Source organism: Carassius gibelio, chromosome A19, assembly GCF_023724105.1.
Source record: "Carassius gibelio isolate Cgi1373 ecotype wild population from Czech Republic chromosome A19, carGib1.2-hapl.c, whole genome shotgun sequence".
Lineage (NCBI taxonomy): Eukaryota > Metazoa > Chordata > Actinopteri > Cypriniformes > Cyprinidae > Carassius > Carassius gibelio.
Window position 1 is genome coordinate 7,935,766 of NC_068389.1, and position 21,858 is coordinate 7,957,623.

Genomic DNA, 21,858 nt, shown 5'->3' on the forward strand with positions numbered 1-21,858 from the left:
CTGAGGAGGGATGAACGGGGCGGGGTGAGCCGATACGAGGCGGAGCAATCTCAGCGGCGCCACCTTAAAAAAACAGTCGCGCCGATATGTCAGTCCAGACGCGACCCAGACAGACCTCGGCCCGGGGGCCCAGCCGTGAGAGCCGCGTCCTGATTGGCTGAGCGCCGCCGTTCTTTTGAGACTAGCTCTCCTATTGGCTGGAGCCGGGCGAGACGCTCAGCGCACAATGTCTCCCCGCTTTTGTTATTGTAGCGAGCGGTCAGGATGCGCGGACGGAGACGAAGAGCCTGATAGTCCGCTATCGACTCCCATACACTCAGATTAGATGTTGGAGGGGGAAGGGGGCGCGGATTCCTACCTCTCCGTCCTTGTCCAGAAGACAGCTTTTCGCTATTCTGCAACAATACGACCGATGTGTGAGTATTATTTTTTTTGGTGTTTTTTTCTTATTAATTTTGAAATGCAACGGTGCACCATTCGAGACCGTGTAAGAAACCGAGCGGATTCAGCGATACATTTCGCTCGCCAAAAAGCATGTTACGCCGAAGGTGTGCCTGGCCGTGTCGTAATAGCTCATCTTTACCCTTGTCTGAGCTTTGAAATATTCCGTAACTGTATAGCGAGCCTCGAAACCCTGGCATGTCCCCCCTCTTGTGTTCATTCATCACTTCGCCTTGATTTAGTCGGAATGCGTGCTCGGTTTGCATCTCTCGTGTCCAGCGGGAGCTCGTGAAGTCTTTAGACGACGGACTCGATGACGTCATGTGACCGATTATGCGTTTGTTTGCCTGCAGAGCAGTCAACAGTTTGTCTGTAACTTTGCATGACATTATATGAGCTGCAGTATTATCCTGCTTGGGTAAGGTATTAGGGCTTTCTTCTAAATTAGGCCTAATATCATTGTTATTTCATGCAATAGTGCGTGTTAAACCTGTTAATGACCTTAAAGCTTGTGGCTTCGTCGTACTGTGAGATGTCTAAAGCTGGGGTTGGATCTGATTGTCCTTTTGAATCAGGCTGCCATGCTTTAGTCAAATACACTGTACTATATATGATGAAATAACCGAGTAATACACCCCAGATAACAAGGGAGGAATAATGCATGAGTGTGTCACTGAGAAAAAAACTAAAAAGAACCCTCTTTCTCAAATAATATCAGATACTCCTTCTGATGGCATTGTGTATATATATTGTCTTAATGTACAGTTGTTTCTCTGGTGCTCTGCCTCAAGGGCCACTTGTGCACACATGGAGGGCATCGCTGAGTCTCAGAGACGCTCCTCACAGATTAGAGCTGATGATGCTCAGAGATCTGAAGTGTCAGGATCCGTCACCAGCTCTCAGTTACCACTGCGCTCTAGAAATCCTGCTCTTTCGCACCTGCAGCATCTCATGCAAAGATCACAGGGGTTTTCATCACAGCAGCGAGAAGTTCTGCTTCTTCTAGAACACAAATACTTATTCATCACAGCTGTTCAAACCAACTCAGTCACTTACAGCTTATGAAGTTACATTTTTTTTCTCCCTATATCAGTTCATTGTGCATGGAAAACTGTGAGTATGTGGCCTTCAGGTGAAGTCAGAAATGTTCATCATCGTAAGCCATATTTATGAGGGCAGAAAATCGAATTCTGCAGTGACTACTGAAAAATGTAGCAAGTCTCTTAAATTTGACATGCTGTATTTTAATTGTGTTATCATTGTGAATTCGGATGTACTTATTGGACCTTATGTTGTTCACATCTGTTTTGTTTTGTTCAGGCTTTGTGACATAAATGCAAATTCATAATAACGTGTCCCTGACTTGGGAGCACGAGACGAGTTTCCCAGGTGCACTTGAAGGCAGAATAAAGCCATTTGTTTGCCGTCCTTTTACTGTCTGTTTTATTGCTTTTTGGCTTTTTTTAAAAACAATTTGGAATTGCATACCAATCTACAACCATTTGCTATTTCTGCAGTATTAGTGCTGTGCAAACAAGCAGTTTTTCTGTATACATGAAGAAGATGGTCTATTACAATGTCCTGTAATTTTACAAAAGCACACGCCAATGCACTCCACTTCCATTCCCATTTTTTTCCTCATTATTTGATCGAACGACAAAAGACTTACATTTTTTTTAAATAACCAAACAGTCTATTTGCAATCTAAAAACTGGATGCCATCAGGTTTGCCTACTGTTTGTGAAATCCATATTAAGCAAACAGTAGGCAGTGTAAGTTGTATAGCTACTGCTCCATATTCAACTGGTCTACCATCTAAATGTATCTGCTCCAAAATAACACCCTCGCCTTAATCAATGAAACCTGTTTGACCAAACCATGTCCGACAGAGCTGGTGAGTGCTTGGGAAACCAGTTTGGAAATATGAATTATCTCCTTTAATGCCAGTAAATATACACTATTAGGAAACTACCACTGATGTCCATGAAGCATTACTACAGCCCTGACAGTGTGTTGGCACACTAGATGCAGCGTGTAAGAGTCGTGTGTTGATGCTGCTGTTCTGTTTTCCCATCTGTCAGAGCAGCAGGATGTCCGTGAACCCTCCCAACAGTAATGACGCCTGCCTCAGCATCGTGCACAGCCTCATGTGTCACAGGCAGGGCGGTGAAAACGAGGGCTTCGCCAAGCGTGCCATCGAGAGCCTGGTCAAGAAACTGAAGGAGAAGAAGGACGAGCTGGACTCCCTCATCACCGCCATCACCACCAACGGAGTCCATCCCAGCAAGTGCGTGACCATCCAGAGGACGCTGGACGGACGCCTGCAGGTGAACCACGCTTACAGTAACTCACGTTCATTTGCTTTAATGCAGTGTATTACAGGAATCCCTCCAATTTTTTTTAATGCTGAATGGATGAGTCATTTCTGGTTGGCTTTTTTCTTGTCTGCTTTACTTTGTGTTAGATGGCTTCTTCAGACAGGCACCGGATTGCTGTTTTAGGGTGTCATTCTGTCAATGTGAAGGTTTGATTGGACATGACACAACGGTAAATGTGTTTAAAGGGTTTCATGGGACCTGTTCGGTGAGGATGTCGACTGATAGATTGATAATTTTGGGATTATTGTGCAGTAACCATGTCCAGTATTGTACGAGAGAGAATAGGTAGTGTCAGATCTACCAAGAGTGCTCTCAATGCATAATGCACGATTGTTTTTGTTTTCAGAGATTTGAGTAAATATAGCATTAATATAAACAAACCCTTGGATTGTTTCAGACTTTAAAGAAATCCAATATTTTATGGCGATAGCAACAATTAGGTCGTGATTCCTTTTCGAAAGATGTCACATGAATGAAACTTGCATGCAAGCAAAAAAATACGATTTTGAATTTGTTGCAAGCTGTGGCAGAATGATTCTGTTTTCTGAGTAAACAATGTGTAAAATAAACCCTTTAATTCCCATCTAATTTAGTGTTAAGAAATTGCATTATATATACAGTACATTAATATCTTAAATAGGTTGGGGTTGGTAGAATATTTTTATATTTTTGAAAGACGTTTCTCAACAAGGCTGCATTTATTTGAGCAAAAGACAACATAAAGAGTAATATTCTGAAATATTACCGTTTAAAATAATAATGTTCTATTTGAACTATGGACCAAAAGTTAGTTTCATTAACAGTATTTTATTTTGATAATGCACAGGTGCAAGATGTCACTCATTTGATGCGTCAACGTCACATTTGAATTCATTTTTGGTTGATTGCAAAATTAACAAAACGATTAACCAGTAATGACCGTTTCAAATAAGCGTCTCTGTTCGGAAATATTAAATTTGATTTTGTTTTTATTTCTGGTTATGTTCCGGTCAAAATGTTGTTTTCGTTCCTTGAACTGACTTCAAAGACCTGTTTTTAAGATTCTTTGATGAATAGAAGGTTGAAAAGAACAGCGTTTATTTGAAATATAAATCAGTATTTTGTATTGTATTAATTTCTTTCAAAAACGTCTTACTGACCCCAAACGTTTTAAACGATAGTGTATTTTATTATATTGTTCATCAGTAGCACACCGACCTCCATAAAACCACTCAAATAACTTATATCGATGGCTAATGCAAGTTATAATTAATAGATTATGTAGTAACCACATCTACCATGTTTAAATCCAAACCACAGATTTTCCCCAAGCCTAGAAAATACAAAAAAGATTGTAGAAATTCACCGTCTGTCCTGCTCTCTAGATATCGGCTTTGGCATCTCCCTTTTAAAAACTCATATCGGTCAGCCACTCTATAAACTCCCTTTCCCCAGTCTAAAATAACCTTGGAAAGTGTGTTTTCCTGCATTGTTCACACAATTGTGTTTCCTCTAATCTATTTGGGAATCCTGCGATAAATAAAGCTAGACAATGTAAATAATCAAGGCATTGTCCGTTGAATAAACGTAGTGATTGGGTGTTTCTTTGAGGCCCGGCGCTCATCGCATCCACACCACACACATCTGAACCTACGGCTTTCAGATGGAGACCAATCTAGCCGCAGCTTCAGCCAATCCTGACAGCTTCCCTCCTGGAGCATCGGTCTGCATGGACACGAGATGATTGACAGCCAAGGCCTTTGACTGTAAACCTCAACAACCTCAAAGTAAAAGTGGTGGTTTATATGGAGAAGGACGGCGTCTGCACAGTTTCTCCACCCTCTGGTACAGGCAGATTTAGAGGGAGGGGTGGAGGACAGGCTGGGAAGGTTGTTTTGTCTAAAACACAGGAAAGGGGCCGGGTTAACTTAAGGCCGTCTATTTTTTCCTCTGTGTAGATGGGCTGCTGGTAGATGGTACATGCTATTCTTTACACACGAGATGTGATGATATACAGGCAACACAAGTGAAAAAAGCCATGAATGTGCAGTAACAGAGGATCTGGTGCAGTAAAGCTGAAATACTGAGTGAAGACATGATGTGTCACCTTTACTGAGCTTATCATAGACAGAGAGAGCATGGAGAAACAGAGACATGACGTTACTATTGTAAAATTCACCTGGCACCAAGTATGTATCTTTACAATCTTTAAGTGTACTTCAAATATTAAGGATATTAAAAAAATGTAGATGCAGATGATATAAAACACCTGTTGTGATGTGTTGACTAACATACTAAAGCACACGGAAAGTACTTGATTATAATTTTAACTGTGGCATGTTATTCAATTTTTAACAGTATTTCAAAGCCAATAGAAGTAATTATGAAATTTCATATAAAGATCCTAATTAACTAATATTCAGCTAATTGCATTTAATGTAAAGTAAAACTATGTTTTCATTTAATTGCAATTAACATGCAACAAAGTATCTGAAAATGTTACATTATTCAATATTTTACAAATACTATATTATATGATACTGTATTTTATTTTACAGTGTACTACTTTTTTACACTGCACTAAATTTTAAGGGCATGTTTTACACAGATTTTCCCACATTAAGGACTTTTTCTGGACTCTTTCTGGTTTTGATTTTAATATTTATCAAGCTGTTTCATACTATTAATGGATAAGGAATACTGTGGATTTTCCCTCCCGATACATATCTCTAAGTTAAGCCGCTCTGTAAAGCAACAACATCCCAAAACCACAGTAAAATCACTAGTTCATGGTTATTGCGTTAGATGTTTGATATATTATTCATCCAGCGTTTGTCAGATGTGTTTTAATATGTAGGTTTTATAAAGACAAAGAAAAGCTCAAAGACAACAACTTCAGCGTTATTTTCTGCAGTTGTATAATGTAAAGGAGATGTCCACCTGATTTGAGTGGGTTCGAACCCTGGGACTTTAGGTTAGCAGCCCCAGCACATTAGTGTCTGTGTGTGCATAAATGACACTGACAGCTGGATGTATCCCTGTGCCTCTAGTGTTAATCTACAGAGGATTATCATATCACACACACGTCCTGCAGCTGTGATGCCCTCTCAAACTCAACGCAGGACCTTGTGCTCCGCGTGCGTTCAGGATCATGTGACGCTCTTTTGTCATACTACTGCAGTCCTGTCACTACCTGCTGTGTTCAAACGTTTGGGTCATTTTGGTGCTTCTTTAGCAGGACTTTGATCTCAGTTCCCATCCGTTTATAGACATACAGGCCAAAAGTTACATTTAAAACTACGCCTTTGCTGAGGAGTGTGAGGAATCGATGGACAACCAGAATGACTTGCATTATATAAAACTGTTTTTTATTTGTGATTTTTAAAATGCATATACAAAGTTTAAATATTCTAATATGATTAAAATATCTAAATGCATAATTAAAATACATTAAATGGAATATTATTGTTAACTAAAACTAGCTTTGAAATTTAGCTTTGAAAGTTATTGAAAGAAGGCTGAAATAAAATATAAATATTTGATGAGAAATGTAAGAAAAGTAGAAATAAATGTAATAATAGCGGAAATTCATTCATATAAATATATACAACAATAAAATATATAAACGGAAAAAAATAATAATAAGACATAAGCCCAAAAATATAAATATAAAATACTATAATTTATTATAGTTTATTATTAATTTACTAAACTATAATTAGTAGTATATAAATAATAGTAAAATAACACCGTTGTGATCCAATAATTTAGTAATAGATTATAATTATATATATATATATATATATATATATATATATATATATATATATATATATATATATATATATATATATATATATATATATATATATATATATATATATATATATGTATATGTATATAATGTACCAAAATAATCAAATTAAACCAAATTATGACCCACTATCATGGTGTTCATGCTGCATCGTTTTGTCAGTAATTTAGAAAATTACCTGAATTGAACTGTGTTTAGCTGTGAGAAATATTTAAACCACTAATAATGTTTTAATATTAATGCTTGGCACATGATTATTTTTCCTTCAGTATGAGTCATCCTCTTTCTTCTCTTCTCATGTGTTCTTCCCGCAGGTTGCCGGTCGGAAAGGTTTTCCTCATGTAATCTACGCGCGGTTGTGGCGCTGGCCCGACCTTCACAAGAACGAGCTCAAGCATGTGAAGTTCTGCCAGTACGCATTTGACCTCAAATACGATAATGTCTGTGTGAACCCTTACCATTATGAGAGAGTGGTGTCACCAGGCATCGGTGAGTCTGCTGTCCTTTCATTCAACAGCATGAACCGAGACATTACTGAGCTGTGTGCAGCACTTCCTGTGTCTGGAAGAATAGTGTCTCTTGCTTTCTTATCACTGCAGCAAAACATATTGTAAAATGTTTTTCTATTTTGTCTTTTTTTCCCCTCTCATCTCAAGTTGGTCTCAGTCTTCAAAACACAGGTAAGAAAAGAATCATATATATATGTATATGTATATAAATATTTGTGTGTGTGTGTGTGTGTGTGTGTGTGTGTATATATATATGTATATTAGGGTGACCACCTGCTAATAAGCCCAAGGGGGGACAAGGGGTATGTTTCTGAGGTACAATGTGGGACACCTTGCGCGGTGGTGCCCCCACCCCATGGGCAGACTCACTGATAGTGGTTTACCCATTTCTAGCACATACCACCTTACATGGTACAGTATATTAATAATGCCATATTCCCCTAAACATGTGTTATTGCTGATGTATGCTCATGACAGAATTGACAGATGCACTTCCACTTACGATTTACTTTAGCTATTTTATTTATTTTTCATTACAATTTATACACTTTAAATAAATTATAATATAAATGTATAGGATTAAAATGAATTGTAGTTGCTCAACACCACAGGAACAGTTAAAAAAAAGTCTAACATCACAACTCAAGGGAAGGGAATTCACTCATTCACTAATCCATATAGAGTGTATGGCAGTTCACTATATAAGGAAGGAGTGAACAAATAAATAAGTGAACGGATTCAGACAGTGACGTATAGCCTACACTGCGCGTGAGACTTGGAGCTGTTGCAAAAACATTGCCATGTGTACTTTATATTACATGTACCTAATTTTAGAAAATAGGCAACTAATAGCAATAATACTCAAAATTATTTTACATTGCAGTTATACATACCTCCGCGTCAGCTTTGTGGTTTCATCGATGGTATTGCAATAATAATATATATATGTATGTTTTTTTGTAATGCTTTTATGTTCATAATCATTAATTGCTATTAAAATAACGTACTGAGAACAAAAATAAACACACATAAACGTTAATTATGTATCTATTACTTTTAGTATCTTGACACTTGCCAGCAGCGTTTTGAGCTCAGATAAGATGGTTGTGGATCGTCCTCAGGCGACCGTTAATTTTACATCACAATACACTACCTGTTATTAATGGAAAAATTTAAATTATCCACCAAATTATCATCATTTTTTTAAGTTAACGATGCCACCTCAGTAAATTAGTCAAATAGTAAACTGAGTTATTGCCTACATAACATATTTTAATATAAATAATGTAGGAAAAACGTTAAAACAGAAATAATAAAGATGTAAACTTCATCTCTCATTCAAACTCGCTCGCTCCCGCTCTCGCAGAAGTGCTGAACTGTCAAGGAATGTTCGTTTGGCTGCCTGGGGCTCGAGGATATAGCCATCAACCTTTTTTGAGCAAGCATTGATTATGCGTGACACAGTCTCAATTTGCGGGACGCATGAATTGGGCTTCAAACGCTGTTCGCGCACGCGCTACGTGGGACGGGTGGTCACCCTAATATATATATATACACACACACACACACACACACACACACATACACTACGGTTCAAATGTTTGGAATAATATGATTTTTGTTTGTTTTTGAAAGAAGTCTCTTATGCTCGCCAAGGCCTCATTTATTTAATCAGAAACACAGTAAAACAGTAATATTTTTGAATATTATAACAATTTTAAATAACTGTTACTGTTAAATAAATATTTTAAAATGAAATTCATTTCTGTGATACAAAGCTGAATGAAATACTTCAGAAATCATTTTAATATGCTGATCTTGTTTCCTGCTTTTCAAGAAATATGATGATTAAAAATGTAATTATTTCGAACTCTTTTTTGCATTACTTTTTTCATACGTTCTCTCATCTACATCTCATTTATTTAAATCTTTATTAATGAACAGATAAAGTTACGAAATTGTGATTAAATGAAGATAAACAGTGTTATTTTAAGTTTTTTTTATACAAAAGACTACCATTCCTCCCAGGTTCAAAAATTATTTTCTGATTCGTTTTTTTTTTTTGTATAATATTTTTACGATGTATTTTTTATTTATCTATTTTTATATTAACGGATTCAGTAAAATGATTAAAGTTGGTCTTCTGGCTGGTATCTAGGTCCCACTGGCAGACTGATAAAGGAAGAGTACAGCCACGACTGCATCCAGATGGACGTCCCCCCGGGACTGCCTCCTCAGCAGGACCACCAGGGGGCGATGAAACTCCCTCCTCCGGACCACTACGGCCAGCCACTGCCTCCTCTACAGCTGCCTTCAGAGCCCAGCCGAGCGCCCCCAGCGGTCTCCCTTTACTCCAACATACCCCTCTCCCCCACCGGTAAGAGCTGACCGCTGGACACGCACCACTCATAGCTGATGTAATTAGGGCTGTCACTAACGATTGTTTTTGTAATCGAGTAATCAGTCCATTATTCTTTCCGGGTAATCGGATAATTATACTAACATTTTTTGTGGTATAAAAAATTACTTTAAATACATATAGCATTAAGATCTTATTCTTGTTTAATATCGACTATACAAAATTTCGTTCAAATTTCTACTTAACATTTTATATTTGCCCATTTCTTTTACGAAGAAAAGCTACAGCCACTGTAATTACTTGAATATGTGGACATCAAAACGTGAGGGTTTTATTTTAGAAATTGCGATGAACAGTTAACATTTTGATTAAGATATTGATGTGTTCTCCTGTTTGCGTAGGTTTATAAATGATTAACCATACAAATCTGATGAAATGGTGCACATTGTGTTTTCAGATAAAAGTTATAATAACTCAAACTCTCAGATATATGTAGAGATGGAGTTTGAGATGCTCTACGCATGTAAATTAATATTTAGAAGTTTGTGTGGAGTAGCATTTACTGTGAACGGAGCCGCTCTGAGACACACGTATATAATCTACGCGCATGTAAATGATTAAAGCGCATATATCGAACCTGGCCTCACATGTTTATTTAATTGAATCGCAGCATTTGTGAATTGATGTGTGATTTTAAAATGGGTTTAATATAACATGCAGCCCTGGAATAATAATGATTTCCATGGATTCTCGTCTGTGAAATGCGCTACTTCCGGTTATTTGCAGATTACGCGACGCAGTTGTGACAGGCTTAGTTGTAATTCCAATGTCGTCTTTCAGCTTCTGGCTCTATGATGCCGATGCAGGGAGGTCACGGTGAAGGCTTACTTCAGATTGCGTCTCCTCAGGGTCAAGTCATGACCCCTACACCTCCCCCCTCCACCCCCACACATGGACCCCCACAGACCCCCGGCCCACCCCAGCCTCCACCCAACCAGAACGGCTACAACAGCTCCAAACACTCCCAGACGCAAGGCTCCTTTCACAGTGAGTATTCACCATCACCTAAACAATCACAACACGATTAGTGATAAATCCTGTGACTAAATCAGTGTCTACGGCAGTTATCGCCCTGATCAGACATATGCTGTGGCACTAACATGACTGTTAATATTAACTCACAATTGAATGTAACATAAAACAAATGATTACTTTACGTTAAAATCTTTATTTAGGCCAAAAAAGCTTACATTTATGTGTCTTTTTGTTCGCTGTAGCAGCCATGTTTCCATTCATACACCTTAGTTTGAAGTGTGGTCCCGAAAAATCATTTGAAGAGCTATCAGGCCCTTCCCCTTTCCCCTACCCCTCCAACCAAAAGAGAATTGAGAGGAAAGTAATGCCCTGCACCCCTAAAAAGAACACACTTCAATGGCCCTGCCCTTCAAAGGGAGGAGGGCACTGGGATGCTCACAAATTCAGCTGCTGTGCTGCTGCTGTATTTCTGTGGTTCCAGAAAGAATGTGCATTTTTAATAAGCCCGTCTGCTGTTTTTGTTCAGACCAATGTGAAAATCGAAACACTCGAACTGGTGGATCGACAATAAGCTAATGCTAAATCATTATACAAATCTAAATTATTAAGACACTAAGATATATTTATGTTTTTTAATAAAATAATTAATTAATTTATAATTGTTTTTATATTAATATTATAAATGATAATTTTGACTCATCTCTTTTCTTAAAATTTTTTCAATGTGAAGTTTATCATTTAATAAAACTTTTGTATTTTGCAAAAAACTGTAGTAGTAACCCTGAAGTAATCAGTTATTTAAGAGTTTTTTTTTTATGCTATTGTATTATTTGATAAATAAAACCTGTTTCTGTCAGTTATTATTATTGTTGTTATCATGATTATTTTATTTTAATGTATCATTAAAGTATATTTTTATAACTTTGATTTTTTTTAAATGTAGGCTACAGTTTTCATATTTAAATTTAGTTTACATTTTAGTAATTTTGTTTTGTGTTTTTGAAAAAATTGTTATTTTATTATTACTTAATATTTTTCTTTAGCTCGATTTTTTTGTTTTTTTTTGTTCTAGTGTTAGTAATTTTAGTACGTCAGCATTTATTTAGTTTCAGTTAGTTGCCAAGGATAGTTTCATCGACATTTATGATTTTACTTCAGCTTTATTTAAATTAATGAAAACTTTTAATAATACTAAATAATTTTAGTATTAGTTAATAATAACATCTTGGTTTCTGTTTCTGTAGCCCCGCCCACAGTGAAATCTCATTGACTGCACTCCTCAAAGCTGTATATCTAACATGACATTTATTGGCCATGGTTTGGGCATGTTTGGCATGCATTTCCTTTTTCAGTGTTGAAAGATAAAATACTTGTCACTGGAAACCTGTCATGTCATGCCTGTTTAGCTGTTATGATACTTTCATTGCTTCATACACTAAACATTTCTAATCTTAAATTGCTGCAGCAGCCTGGACAGGCAGCAGCACAGCCTCCTACACTCCTGTAGGACCCCAGCAAAACGGACGCGGTCACCAGCCTCCTCTCCATCACCCACACTTCTGTATGTTCGCCTTAAACATTGCTACAAACATGTATGCAAATATACCATTATTCTTAATAGAACTGAATTAATCCATTATTATTTCTTTCTCTATCAGGGTCTCAACATCACAGTTCAGCGTCTTTCCCCCCTCCAGTCTCCAACCATCCAGGTCTATAAAAAATTCAACTTTACGCTGCAGGAATAAATTGCATTTTAAAATAGATAACAATCGAAAACAGCTACTTTAAATTGTAATAAAATGTCACAATAGTACTGTTTTTAAATAAACGCAGCCTTGGTGAAGATGAGAGACTTCCAACAAAAACATGAAATAGTCACATAATATGGTAAATATGTATTTTAGTGTCTGCTCGTGTTCTCAGTTTGCGCTGCAACCACAGGTCCCGAGTTTTGGTGCTCCATCTCATACTTCGAGATGGATGTGCAGGTGGGGGAGATGTTTAAAGTGCTGTCCAGCTGTCCGGTGGTGACGATTGACGGGTATGTGGACCCCTCAGGAGGCGACCGCTTCTGCCTGGGTCAGCTCAGTAACGTGCACCGCACAGACGCCAGCGAGCGCGCCAGGTATGTGTGTGTGTGTGTGCGCTCTGTGTGCTTATCAGAGCCATCCACCATTTACTCAGTAGATGTAAAACCAACATTGTGTGTATGACAATGATTGTAATCTTGTTTTTATTCAGCTGTTAAGTTTTAAATACCAATGCCAGTAGACTTGTTTCATATTTCTTCTTTTATCACAGCTTGAATGAAGGCGCTAAAATGAGAGTTTTAAGGGCATCAGACACTGATTCTTGGTGCAGATGTAGAAAGTTTCAAGCTGTTGAAGAAAGACGTTTTTAGAGCAAGGAGGAGAAATAAGTGTTATTTCAGTGTTATTTTATACACAATTATAGTATTTTATAAATTTAATGATGTTTTGAATCAGCTTATATTTTTACATTTTTGACGTTTTTCTAGTTTACGTTTTAGTAATTTTAAGTGCTTTTGTCATTTGTATTAGTTTTCGTTATTTTGGTTATTTAACATTTCAGTTACATCCAAAGCAACATTTCTTATTTTCATTCAGTGTTTTAAGCTTTATTTTTTTCATTTAATATTGAGATTTTATTTCAGCTTTATTGAAATCAATTAAATAAATAGTTTTAGTTTTACCTGACAATAACAACACTGGATAATTTAGAATAGGGGTGTTAAATTACTAACAGTTTTTTTTATACAGCTAAAATAAAATATGAATATAAGATTTAAAACCTAAAAATTAGAATTGTTACATTCGCAACTAATTGAAAATAATAACGTTATTGAAGCTAATAGAAAGGACTTAAGCAAATCACAAAATGACTAGAACCTAAACGAATTTTTAAAAAATTACATTAAAAAAAAGCTGAAGCAAAAGCTCATTCAAAATATTAATAAGTGAATCATGCTAAAATGATACTGACTACTAAAATCTGTAAAGATTAAGTATATATATATATATATATATATATATATATATATCAGGATCTTGGTAAGGGAGGAACTCAGGTGCAGACAGGGATTCTCAAACAAAGGGTTTATTACAAAAAGGGGAAAACAAAACCCACGAGGGGGAAAACACGGAGCAAGGTAAAGACTAAATAACTAAAACAGGACTGGACTAACAAGATAAACAAGGACTCTAAATACTAACTATAAACACTCACGGTAATACAAGGACTTCAGCGGGTACAGCACAATCTCACACACAATCACAATCGATGAACACATATGAGGTACACAAATCACAATGAACCGACGCAAGACAGAGCACACTTGGAGACCTAAATAGGGGAAACAATCAAGACACGACAGGTGGCACAGATGGGACAATCAAGACACGACTAGGTTAACAAGGGGGGCGGGGCAAGGGAACGAGACAACACAAGCACATGGCCCAAAGACAAGGCCATGCGCTTGTACACAAAACATGGGTCTGTCATGATCCTGCCTCAAGACTAGGAAAAATCAAGGACACGAGGGCAGAATCATGACAGAACCCCTCCCTTAAGGAGCGGCTTCCAGACGCTCCTCAAGGGAACATCAAACACGGGACACGACTGACATGACAGACTGGGACACAGACACAAACCAACAGGACATGACAAATAACAACAAAGGCAAACATGAGTACACGACGGCAGGGTTAGGGTGACAAATCAAAAAAAACAAACAGGGAAGGGGAGGAGGCGGGACCACAAAGTTCATGGGGGACAGACCAGGGTGAGTGGGTGGGGCAGGAGTTTTAGGAGGACAGGACGAAGGCTGACGACGGGGGGTACGGGCAGGTCTGGGTGGTGAGGGGCGGGGAGGGGTCTCGGGACAACTGACAGGGGACATGATAGGAGCAGACAAGGGACGCGGGGCAACACTTACGGGACGTGGGGCAAGACTTACGGGACGCGGGGAGACGACAGCTGGACACGGGGGAACAACATCTACTGGACACGGGACGACAACATCTACTGGACACGGGACATCTACGGGACACGGGGCAACATCTACTGGACACGGGGGGACAACAGGACACGGAACATCTACGGGACACGGGGCCACATCAACAGGATACATGACTACATCAGCAGGACACGGGGCAACACTCACGGGACACGGGGAGACGACATCTACGGGACACGGGGAGACGACATCAGGACACTCGGGATTTCTGGGGACAGGGTCTGAGGACAAGACAGGACTGACGGGGACTTCTAGGATACGGACAAGACTAGACAAATAATCAGAAAAGGCTTTAGCCGCTAAGACAATTGGCATCTCCTTACGAGATGAGATACACTGAACTAAAGTCTTTGCTGCAGAGTCGGCCGCGGCACTCTCCTGCGCTCTCACGACTGCCGACTTGCATACTGCCCTCTTCTTTGCCGGCTCGGGCACGCCAGCGCTCACCGCTGCTGACTCGGGCACGCCAGCGCTCACCGCTGCTGGCACGGGCACGCCAGCTCTCTCCGCTGCTGGCACGGGCACGCTCACCGCTGCTGGGTCGGGCACGCCCACCGCTGCTGGCACGGGCACGCCAGCGCTCTCCGCTGCTGGCACGGGCACGCCAGCGCTCTCCGCTGCTGGCACGGGCACGCCAGCGCTCTCCGCTGCTGGCACGGGAGGAGACAGGGTCACAGGACCGGCAGGCCCCCTCTTCCTCCTCTTCCTCCTTGGGCGCGGTGCAGAGGCCACAGCTGGGTCAGAGGCGGGTTGGGGGAGTTTGGTCTCGGGCAGGGCAGTCTCGGACGCCGAAGACTCAGAAGTTGACTCCCATGAAAACCGTCTCCCTCGTTTCATGGGGAGACTGCTGGCTGAGGAGGGCACCTCAGGACTCTGGGAGGGGCTTGACTGACCCCCCAGGGTTGCCACGGCCAGGACACGACCCTCCGGGATCGCCGGCAGCTGGGTAGGTGGGGACCTCTGTGGCTCCTCCTGGGAGAGGCTCTCCCACAGCCGGGCATAATTCTGGAGGATCCACTCCCCCTCGGGCGAGTATGGGAGGGTGACCCCCTTCCTGTCTGTGGGGGGATGACATCCAGCACTGCCTCCGGAACTCCAACAGGTGTTGGAGCTCGGAGGACCTCCTGCCTGCTGAGTTCCTTCTTGGTCGGTTCATTCTGTCAGGATCTTGGTAAGGGAGGAACTCAGGTGCAGACAGGGATTCTCAAACAAAGGGTTTATTACAAAAAGGGGAAAACAAAACCCACGAGGGGGAAAACACGGAGCAAGGTAAAGACTAAATAACTAAAACAGGACTGGACTAACAAGATAAACAAGGACTCTAAATACTAACTATAAACACTCACGGTAATACAAGGACTTCAGCGGGTACAGCACAATCTCACACACACTCACAATCGATGAACACATATGAGGTACACAAATCACAATGAACCGACGCAAGACAGAGCACACTTGGAGACCTAAATAGGGGAAACAATCAAGACACGACAGGTGGCACAGATGGGACAATCAAGACACGACTAGGTTAACAAGGGGGGCGGGGCAAGGGAACGAGACAACACAAGCACATGGCCCAAAGACAAGGCCATGTGCTTGTACACAAAACACGGGTCTGTCATGATCCTGCCTCAAGACTAGGAAAAATCAAGGACACGAGGGCAGAATCATGACATATATATATATACTTTTTACCATTAAATATTGCAATGATGAAAATCATCAAAAGGCTGAAATATATCAAGCTATATTTTCCAGGCCCTATAGAGGCGTTATATTTGTTATATTTATTTATTTGTGTTTAAATGAATTTCACAGGTTTTATGTTTGCTTTAACACACGTTACTGTGCCAGATTGACACTGTGATGAACAATAATAAACAACAGATTATGTGAGAATAACAGCCAGGAAAAGCTGGCTTTAACAAACTGATGAAGTGGACTGCAAGACATTAAAGGCACATCTGGCTTTGGTTATGACACTTGGTGGCATGTGTTTATTTGTGTTACATTACTATCTGACGGAAGGAGAAATGTTGTAAAGGCAGTGCAGATTCAGTCACTGATTCTCCAGTTGTGTTGTGTCTCTGTCTGCAGGTTGCACATTGGTAAAGGAGTGCAGCTGGAGTGTCGAGGAGAGGGGGATGTATGGATGCGCTGCATGAGCGATCATGCCGTCTTTGTGCAGAGTTATTACCTGGACAGAGAAGCAGGACGAGCGCCAGGTGATGCGGTGCATAAAATCTACCCAGGGGCCTACATAAAGGTAAAAGTTACCAGCTTTGCTTTAAACCCATGCAGATTGTAGACTTCAGAAATAATGCATTTAAGGGGTTCATCATATTTAAAAAAATTATTTATGGGAGGAAATTATGCAACGTTTATAGTGCCAGTCAAATAGCATCGACTTCTGTAGAAAACTAGGCTAGGAATTAGATGAAGGCTATATTTTTGAAAAAGTCTTTTATCTTTGATAAAAGTTTAAATTTGCGTATTTTATTGTATTTTATCTACATTTTACTTGTTATAAAAAAAATCTTATTGTTAATAAATCACAAAAAAAAGTATATAAAAAAAAATTAAATACACACATTTAAAAACGCTTGTTTAAATCACTTTCCAAATGAAGAATAAATAAATATATTTAATTTATGGTTAATAGTAATTTATAGAAATGCACCGATAGATCGGCCAATAATCATCACAAACCCAGGAAGTAACTTGTTGTAGTCCCTACCAGCCGTTTTTGTACAAGACGATATCTCCGTTTGCGCTGAACTTCCAGCTTCGTAACTTTGCAGATACTGTTTATGCTCAAAAAGCAACAGCACACACTAGCTAATGTTAAAAAAGTGAAATCGCAATCAACCACCCCTTTAAAACTTTTAATAAATCATAGATATATTTAAACTAAATTCCTTATTTTCCTTTTGAAATGCCGCTTTGTGCTGCAGTGTTTAATGAATTCACCCTAGTATGTTTTCATAGTACATGATAGTGCAGTCATGCTATTATAATTACTCATATCTAAAAAAAATAAATCAAGGAAAAGTTATACTATTATGACCCTTATAATATCAACCTCGATGAGCAGTGAAGACCTTTACGCACTTGAAAGCTCTGTGTGTATTTTTGCTTCCTGTCACATTAGATTTGCTTGATCCAGAGCTTGACTTGTTTTTAAGCCTGTCCAAATGACTTCTTGTCAGCCGTTGTTTTAGGACACGGCAGCGAGGTCTGTGTTTGTCATTGTCTGTGAGCATTGTTTGGTTTCTGCAGGTCTTTGACCTCAGGCAGTGCCACAGGCAGATGCAGCAGCAGGCGGCTACGGCGCAGGCGGCAGCGGCAGCACAGGCCGCAGCGGTGGCTGGGAATATCCCAGGACCAGGAAGTGTTGGTGGAATCGCTCCTGCAGTCAGTGAGTGTCTGCTGTATTCACTGTGAAGTCAGAACGAGGGTTTTGGGACTCACACATACACATTGCAGTTAAATTTGGTTGTGAATTCACCTTTTAATGCTTAATTCTGTTCCGTACACACATAATACTGTTCTGTACTGGTTCAGTAATTTATAAGAGTGACAACTGCCTTCTACAACTGATATTACTTCTGAAAAATGCATTTACAGAAATTCTAGACAGTGCATACAGAACCAAACTGGACAACTAGTTGTTCATGATGAATTTAAACACATATCTGTGTTGTGTTGTTTGTTGCGTGCGGTGGTACATTTCAGCTTATTAGTGTTGGCAGATCTCCGTCGAACCAAAAGAGCAAATAAGAACAAGCTCATGATAAACCAAATCTTGGAAATGCGCCACATACCAAAATATCTCAACCTGCACATCTGTTAACTCAATAAACTGGGTCGCTTTATACTTGAGCCCAAACAACAATCCCGAAGATGTTAAATAATCATTGCTTATAATAAGTAAACATGGCAAGCCTTCAAGAACGTGCTCTGTGAAGAAGCTTTCCAAACATACAGTCAATGTATTATCAAGAAAAGGGTTGTCTCTTTTGAAATAATTATTTAAAGAACAATTAGCATATTATTATTGAAGTGAAAGCATTAAAACAAAAATTTAAGTGTAAATAAGTTTACTGTAAAGAAAATATACTGTACCATTTTTAAATATATATATAAAAGAAATATTTCACAAAATATTTTATAATCTAAAATGGCTATAAAATCAAAGCCATGTGTCTAAATAAATTATGTTCCAAATTTGAAGTTGACATTAAAACAATTGATGTTCCTGTGAGATTTTTTTCAGACATTATACCAAGAATAGCCACCAGGTGACACCCAAAATCTATTAAACTTTTTAATGCTTTTTCCTGGCACAAATTAATACATTTCTGTCACAATATTAAAATCTGTTACAAAATAACTACCAAATATGGAACCTGGAGACGTTTCTAACCATGTGTTTTTTCAAGATTAGAAAAAGTTTTGATCAAAACATGTAGCATATTTTGTAAAATGAACAGATTTCAAAGCGTTTTTCTCAGGATGAATGTTTAAGCTTTCATATTTAATTTTGCTGATTACTAAAATGTGTGATAAGGAAACGAGGCAATAAAGAGTCCAAGGTAACTGATAGTTTTTTTTCTGAAACTTTATAGTGTACATGGCCTTTGTTTGTTAGCTTTGAGGTCATCAAATCCATCTGACTTCCTGTTTCAACAGGAAATAAGTCAATACTGGAAAGTAGTGTTGTCCTAAGACCCGGTACTTCGGTAACAAGTCGGTACTAAAAAAAGTTACGAGCGTGACGCTTGCAGTAATTTCAGCATCTGCCGTCTGAACGAGGACATAAATACATAAACAACATCACCAGAACTGTTCTGAGTCACTTCACAAGCATTTTACCATTTCATTTGAGTAAAACCAGTGTCAATTTAAAGGTATTCACGGGAACCCGTCAAAATAAAAGTTCGTTTTTACATAAAGGCATTATGCTAGAAATACTATTATTTACTAGAATGTATGTGATACTGCTACTACTGTTGAAAAAAATTCATAAAACTTTATTTTTTAAAGAAATAAATCACACAATATTTCTTCCATGTTTAAATTTTAATAGCAAATCCCCTTTATATACCAAAAAATAAAATGTTTAAATTTCATTAATTAAAAGACTTGTTTACTGTTTTTCATAATTATATTACTTGTAGAAAAACTTTAAAAACAATTGTTAAGAAGAATAAAGAATGGCATTGGTTTTATTTTTTATTATTAATTATTTTTAATTAGCATATTTTTGTGTTTTGCTTCGGTACCGAAATTGGTACCGAGAACCCTGGATTTTCACTGGTATCAGTACCGAATACCGAAATTTTGGTACCGTGACAACACTACTGGAAAGAATACTACTTTTGTCCAGTTTTATCAGATTTACTTAGTTCTTTAATAGACTTTTTCAGTCCTGTATGCTGACTTTGGGAGTGTTTGATTCCAGGCCTCTCGGCAGCAGCAGGGATTGGTGTGGATGATCTCCGGAGGCTGTGCATCCTGCGCTTGAGCTTCGTGAAGGGCTGGGGTCCTGACTACCCCCGGCAGAGCATCAAGCACACCCCCTGCTGGGTGGAGGTGCATTTGCACCGGGCGCTGCAGCTGCTGGACGAGGTGCTGCACACTATGCCACTGGCAGATCCTGGACCAGCTAACTGAGAGCCAACAATACACAGCCAACACTCACCACACAGATACTGGACTCACGACAGTAAGCGTGCGAGGCGTATTACCTGCTACAGTGTGCAGTCATTAGAATCCCAGTGAAAACACCACAGAAAACACTACTCTAAAATTCATGTTTCTGAAAGATATTCAGTGCTTTTTATTGTTCTGTAGTGAAATGTTGCATTTCTTTTTGGGTGAATCTCGCAAAAACATGTCTAGGTCATATCTTGCTCTAAAAAAAAAAAAGGCTTAAAGAGAATGGAAAAAACAACATCTTTTTAAAAGTATTTTTTGCATTATGACTAGGGTTGCAAAGCGGCGGAAACATTTCACAAAATGTCTGGAAAGTTTCTCGAAATTTAATTAACATTTTCTGTTCGTTTGCGGCCCTAATTATGACATTTTTATTTTAATTAATGAAGCATATTTTCCTGCAAAATTCAGAATAATTCCTGCCACAATAACTGAATTGTTTCCAGATGTTTTGAGTTTGTTTATGCAAAGGTGATTCTTATCAGATTACTACAGAAGTGGATCAAGCAAAAATACAAAAAAATTAAACCATATTTTGATGAAAGTCATTGTAATGCATAATTAAACTCGTACATGTATTTTTTAAAGGTTGAGAATACAATCATTAGATTTTGAGAATAAAGTGTTTGTGTTTGAGAAAAAAACTTTGAGAAAATTTTGAAATAAAATATTGAGAATAAACAGTAGATTTTGAGAAGTTAAGGGAGTAGTTTCTGAGTTTGAGTCTGTGTTTGTGAAGTAAAAAGCTTTTACTTTAGGATCTTTGCAATAAGTGTAAATAGTAATTAGATGATATTTATACTTAGTGACGGATACTTTTGCACCTTAGTATTGTTGTACATTAACAGGGTGCAAAAATAACACTGTCCCATGAGATCAAATGAACATTACACAAGTGTGTTTATTCTCAACATTTTATTTGGACTCTTTTTCCTTGAAATGTTTAATTTCAGTGTTTTTTTTTTTGTTTGTTTTTTTTTCTTCAGGAAACAATGACTTTATTCTCAACATTTTATTTAGGCTTTTTTCCCTATTTTTCTATATCTTTAATATTGCATAATAATGAATTTAATCTCAAGATGGTTTTGTTTTTTTATGATTAGCCCTAATCCTCTTTCATAGATTACTGTATATTTTTATAAAAAAAAAAAAAAAATTGTTTTGATAAATTGAGCATAAATGAAAGGAGGTCCAACATATATCATAATAATTACAATTAAACAATTCATATTTTTTTTAAATTAAAGTATTATTTAACAGTAGTTTTTTCATTAAATATTTTGTGTTTTATGTATATATATATATATATATATATATATATATATATATATATATAATTAACAGGAATAATAAAAAAAACTTTAGGTTAGATATATTATGTACAATTTAAAAAAAAGCTTTTTTGTTTATACGGAATTTCATTTTCTATTTCTTTCTTTTCTTGTTTTTATGGTGAAATATGACCTGGAAATGTTGCTGATGGGATTTGTGAGATTCATCCGTTCAGATTAGATGTAAATACCTTAGCGCTACAGGTCTACTAATGAATGCAAGTTTACACAGGGTTGATTGCAGATTAAGTTCAG

The 21,858-nt window shown here is 38.2% G+C and overlaps 1 protein-coding gene across 2 annotated transcripts; it reads left to right on the forward strand.

The window, feature by feature from the left end:
- Nucleotides 1-77: 77 nt before the first annotated feature.
- Nucleotides 78-21,557, forward strand: smad10a (SMAD family member 10a). 2 transcript variants are annotated; one of them, XM_052533744.1, is made up of 12 exons: nt 78-416; nt 2,523-2,768; nt 6,927-7,101; nt 7,269-7,292; nt 9,280-9,498; nt 10,321-10,527; nt 11,981-12,076; nt 12,174-12,227; nt 12,460-12,643; nt 16,652-16,820; nt 17,834-17,972; nt 20,019-21,557. In XM_052533744.1, exons 2-12 carry the CDS (start codon nt 2,532-2,534, stop codon nt 20,228-20,230), a joined length of 1,716 nt encoding a protein of 571 aa, XP_052389704.1. In that variant the 5' UTR covers nt 78-416; nt 2,523-2,531; the 3' UTR covers nt 20,231-21,557. The 2 variants fall into 2 exon arrangements, with proteins under 2 accessions (XP_052389704.1, XP_052389705.1); XM_052533745.1 differs by having other exon boundaries at nt 2,528-2,768.
- Nucleotides 21,558-21,858: the final 301 nt, after the last annotated feature.

What these genes read in the sequence shown, in the direction of transcription:
- smad10a (XM_052533744.1), top strand. Translation starts at nt 2,532, where the DNA reads ATGTCCGTGAACCCTCCCAACAGTAATGACGCCTGCCTCAGCATCGTG. An exon ending in CATACCCCTCTCCCCCACCG is followed by an intron (nt 9,499 to 10,320) that starts GTAAGAGCTGAC and finishes GTCGTCTTTCAG; the next exon opens with CTTCTGGCTCTATGATGCCG. An exon ending in TCTCCATCACCCACACTTCT is followed by an intron (nt 12,077 to 12,173) that starts GTATGTTCGCCT and finishes TTTCTCTATCAG; the next exon opens with GGTCTCAACATCACAGTTCA.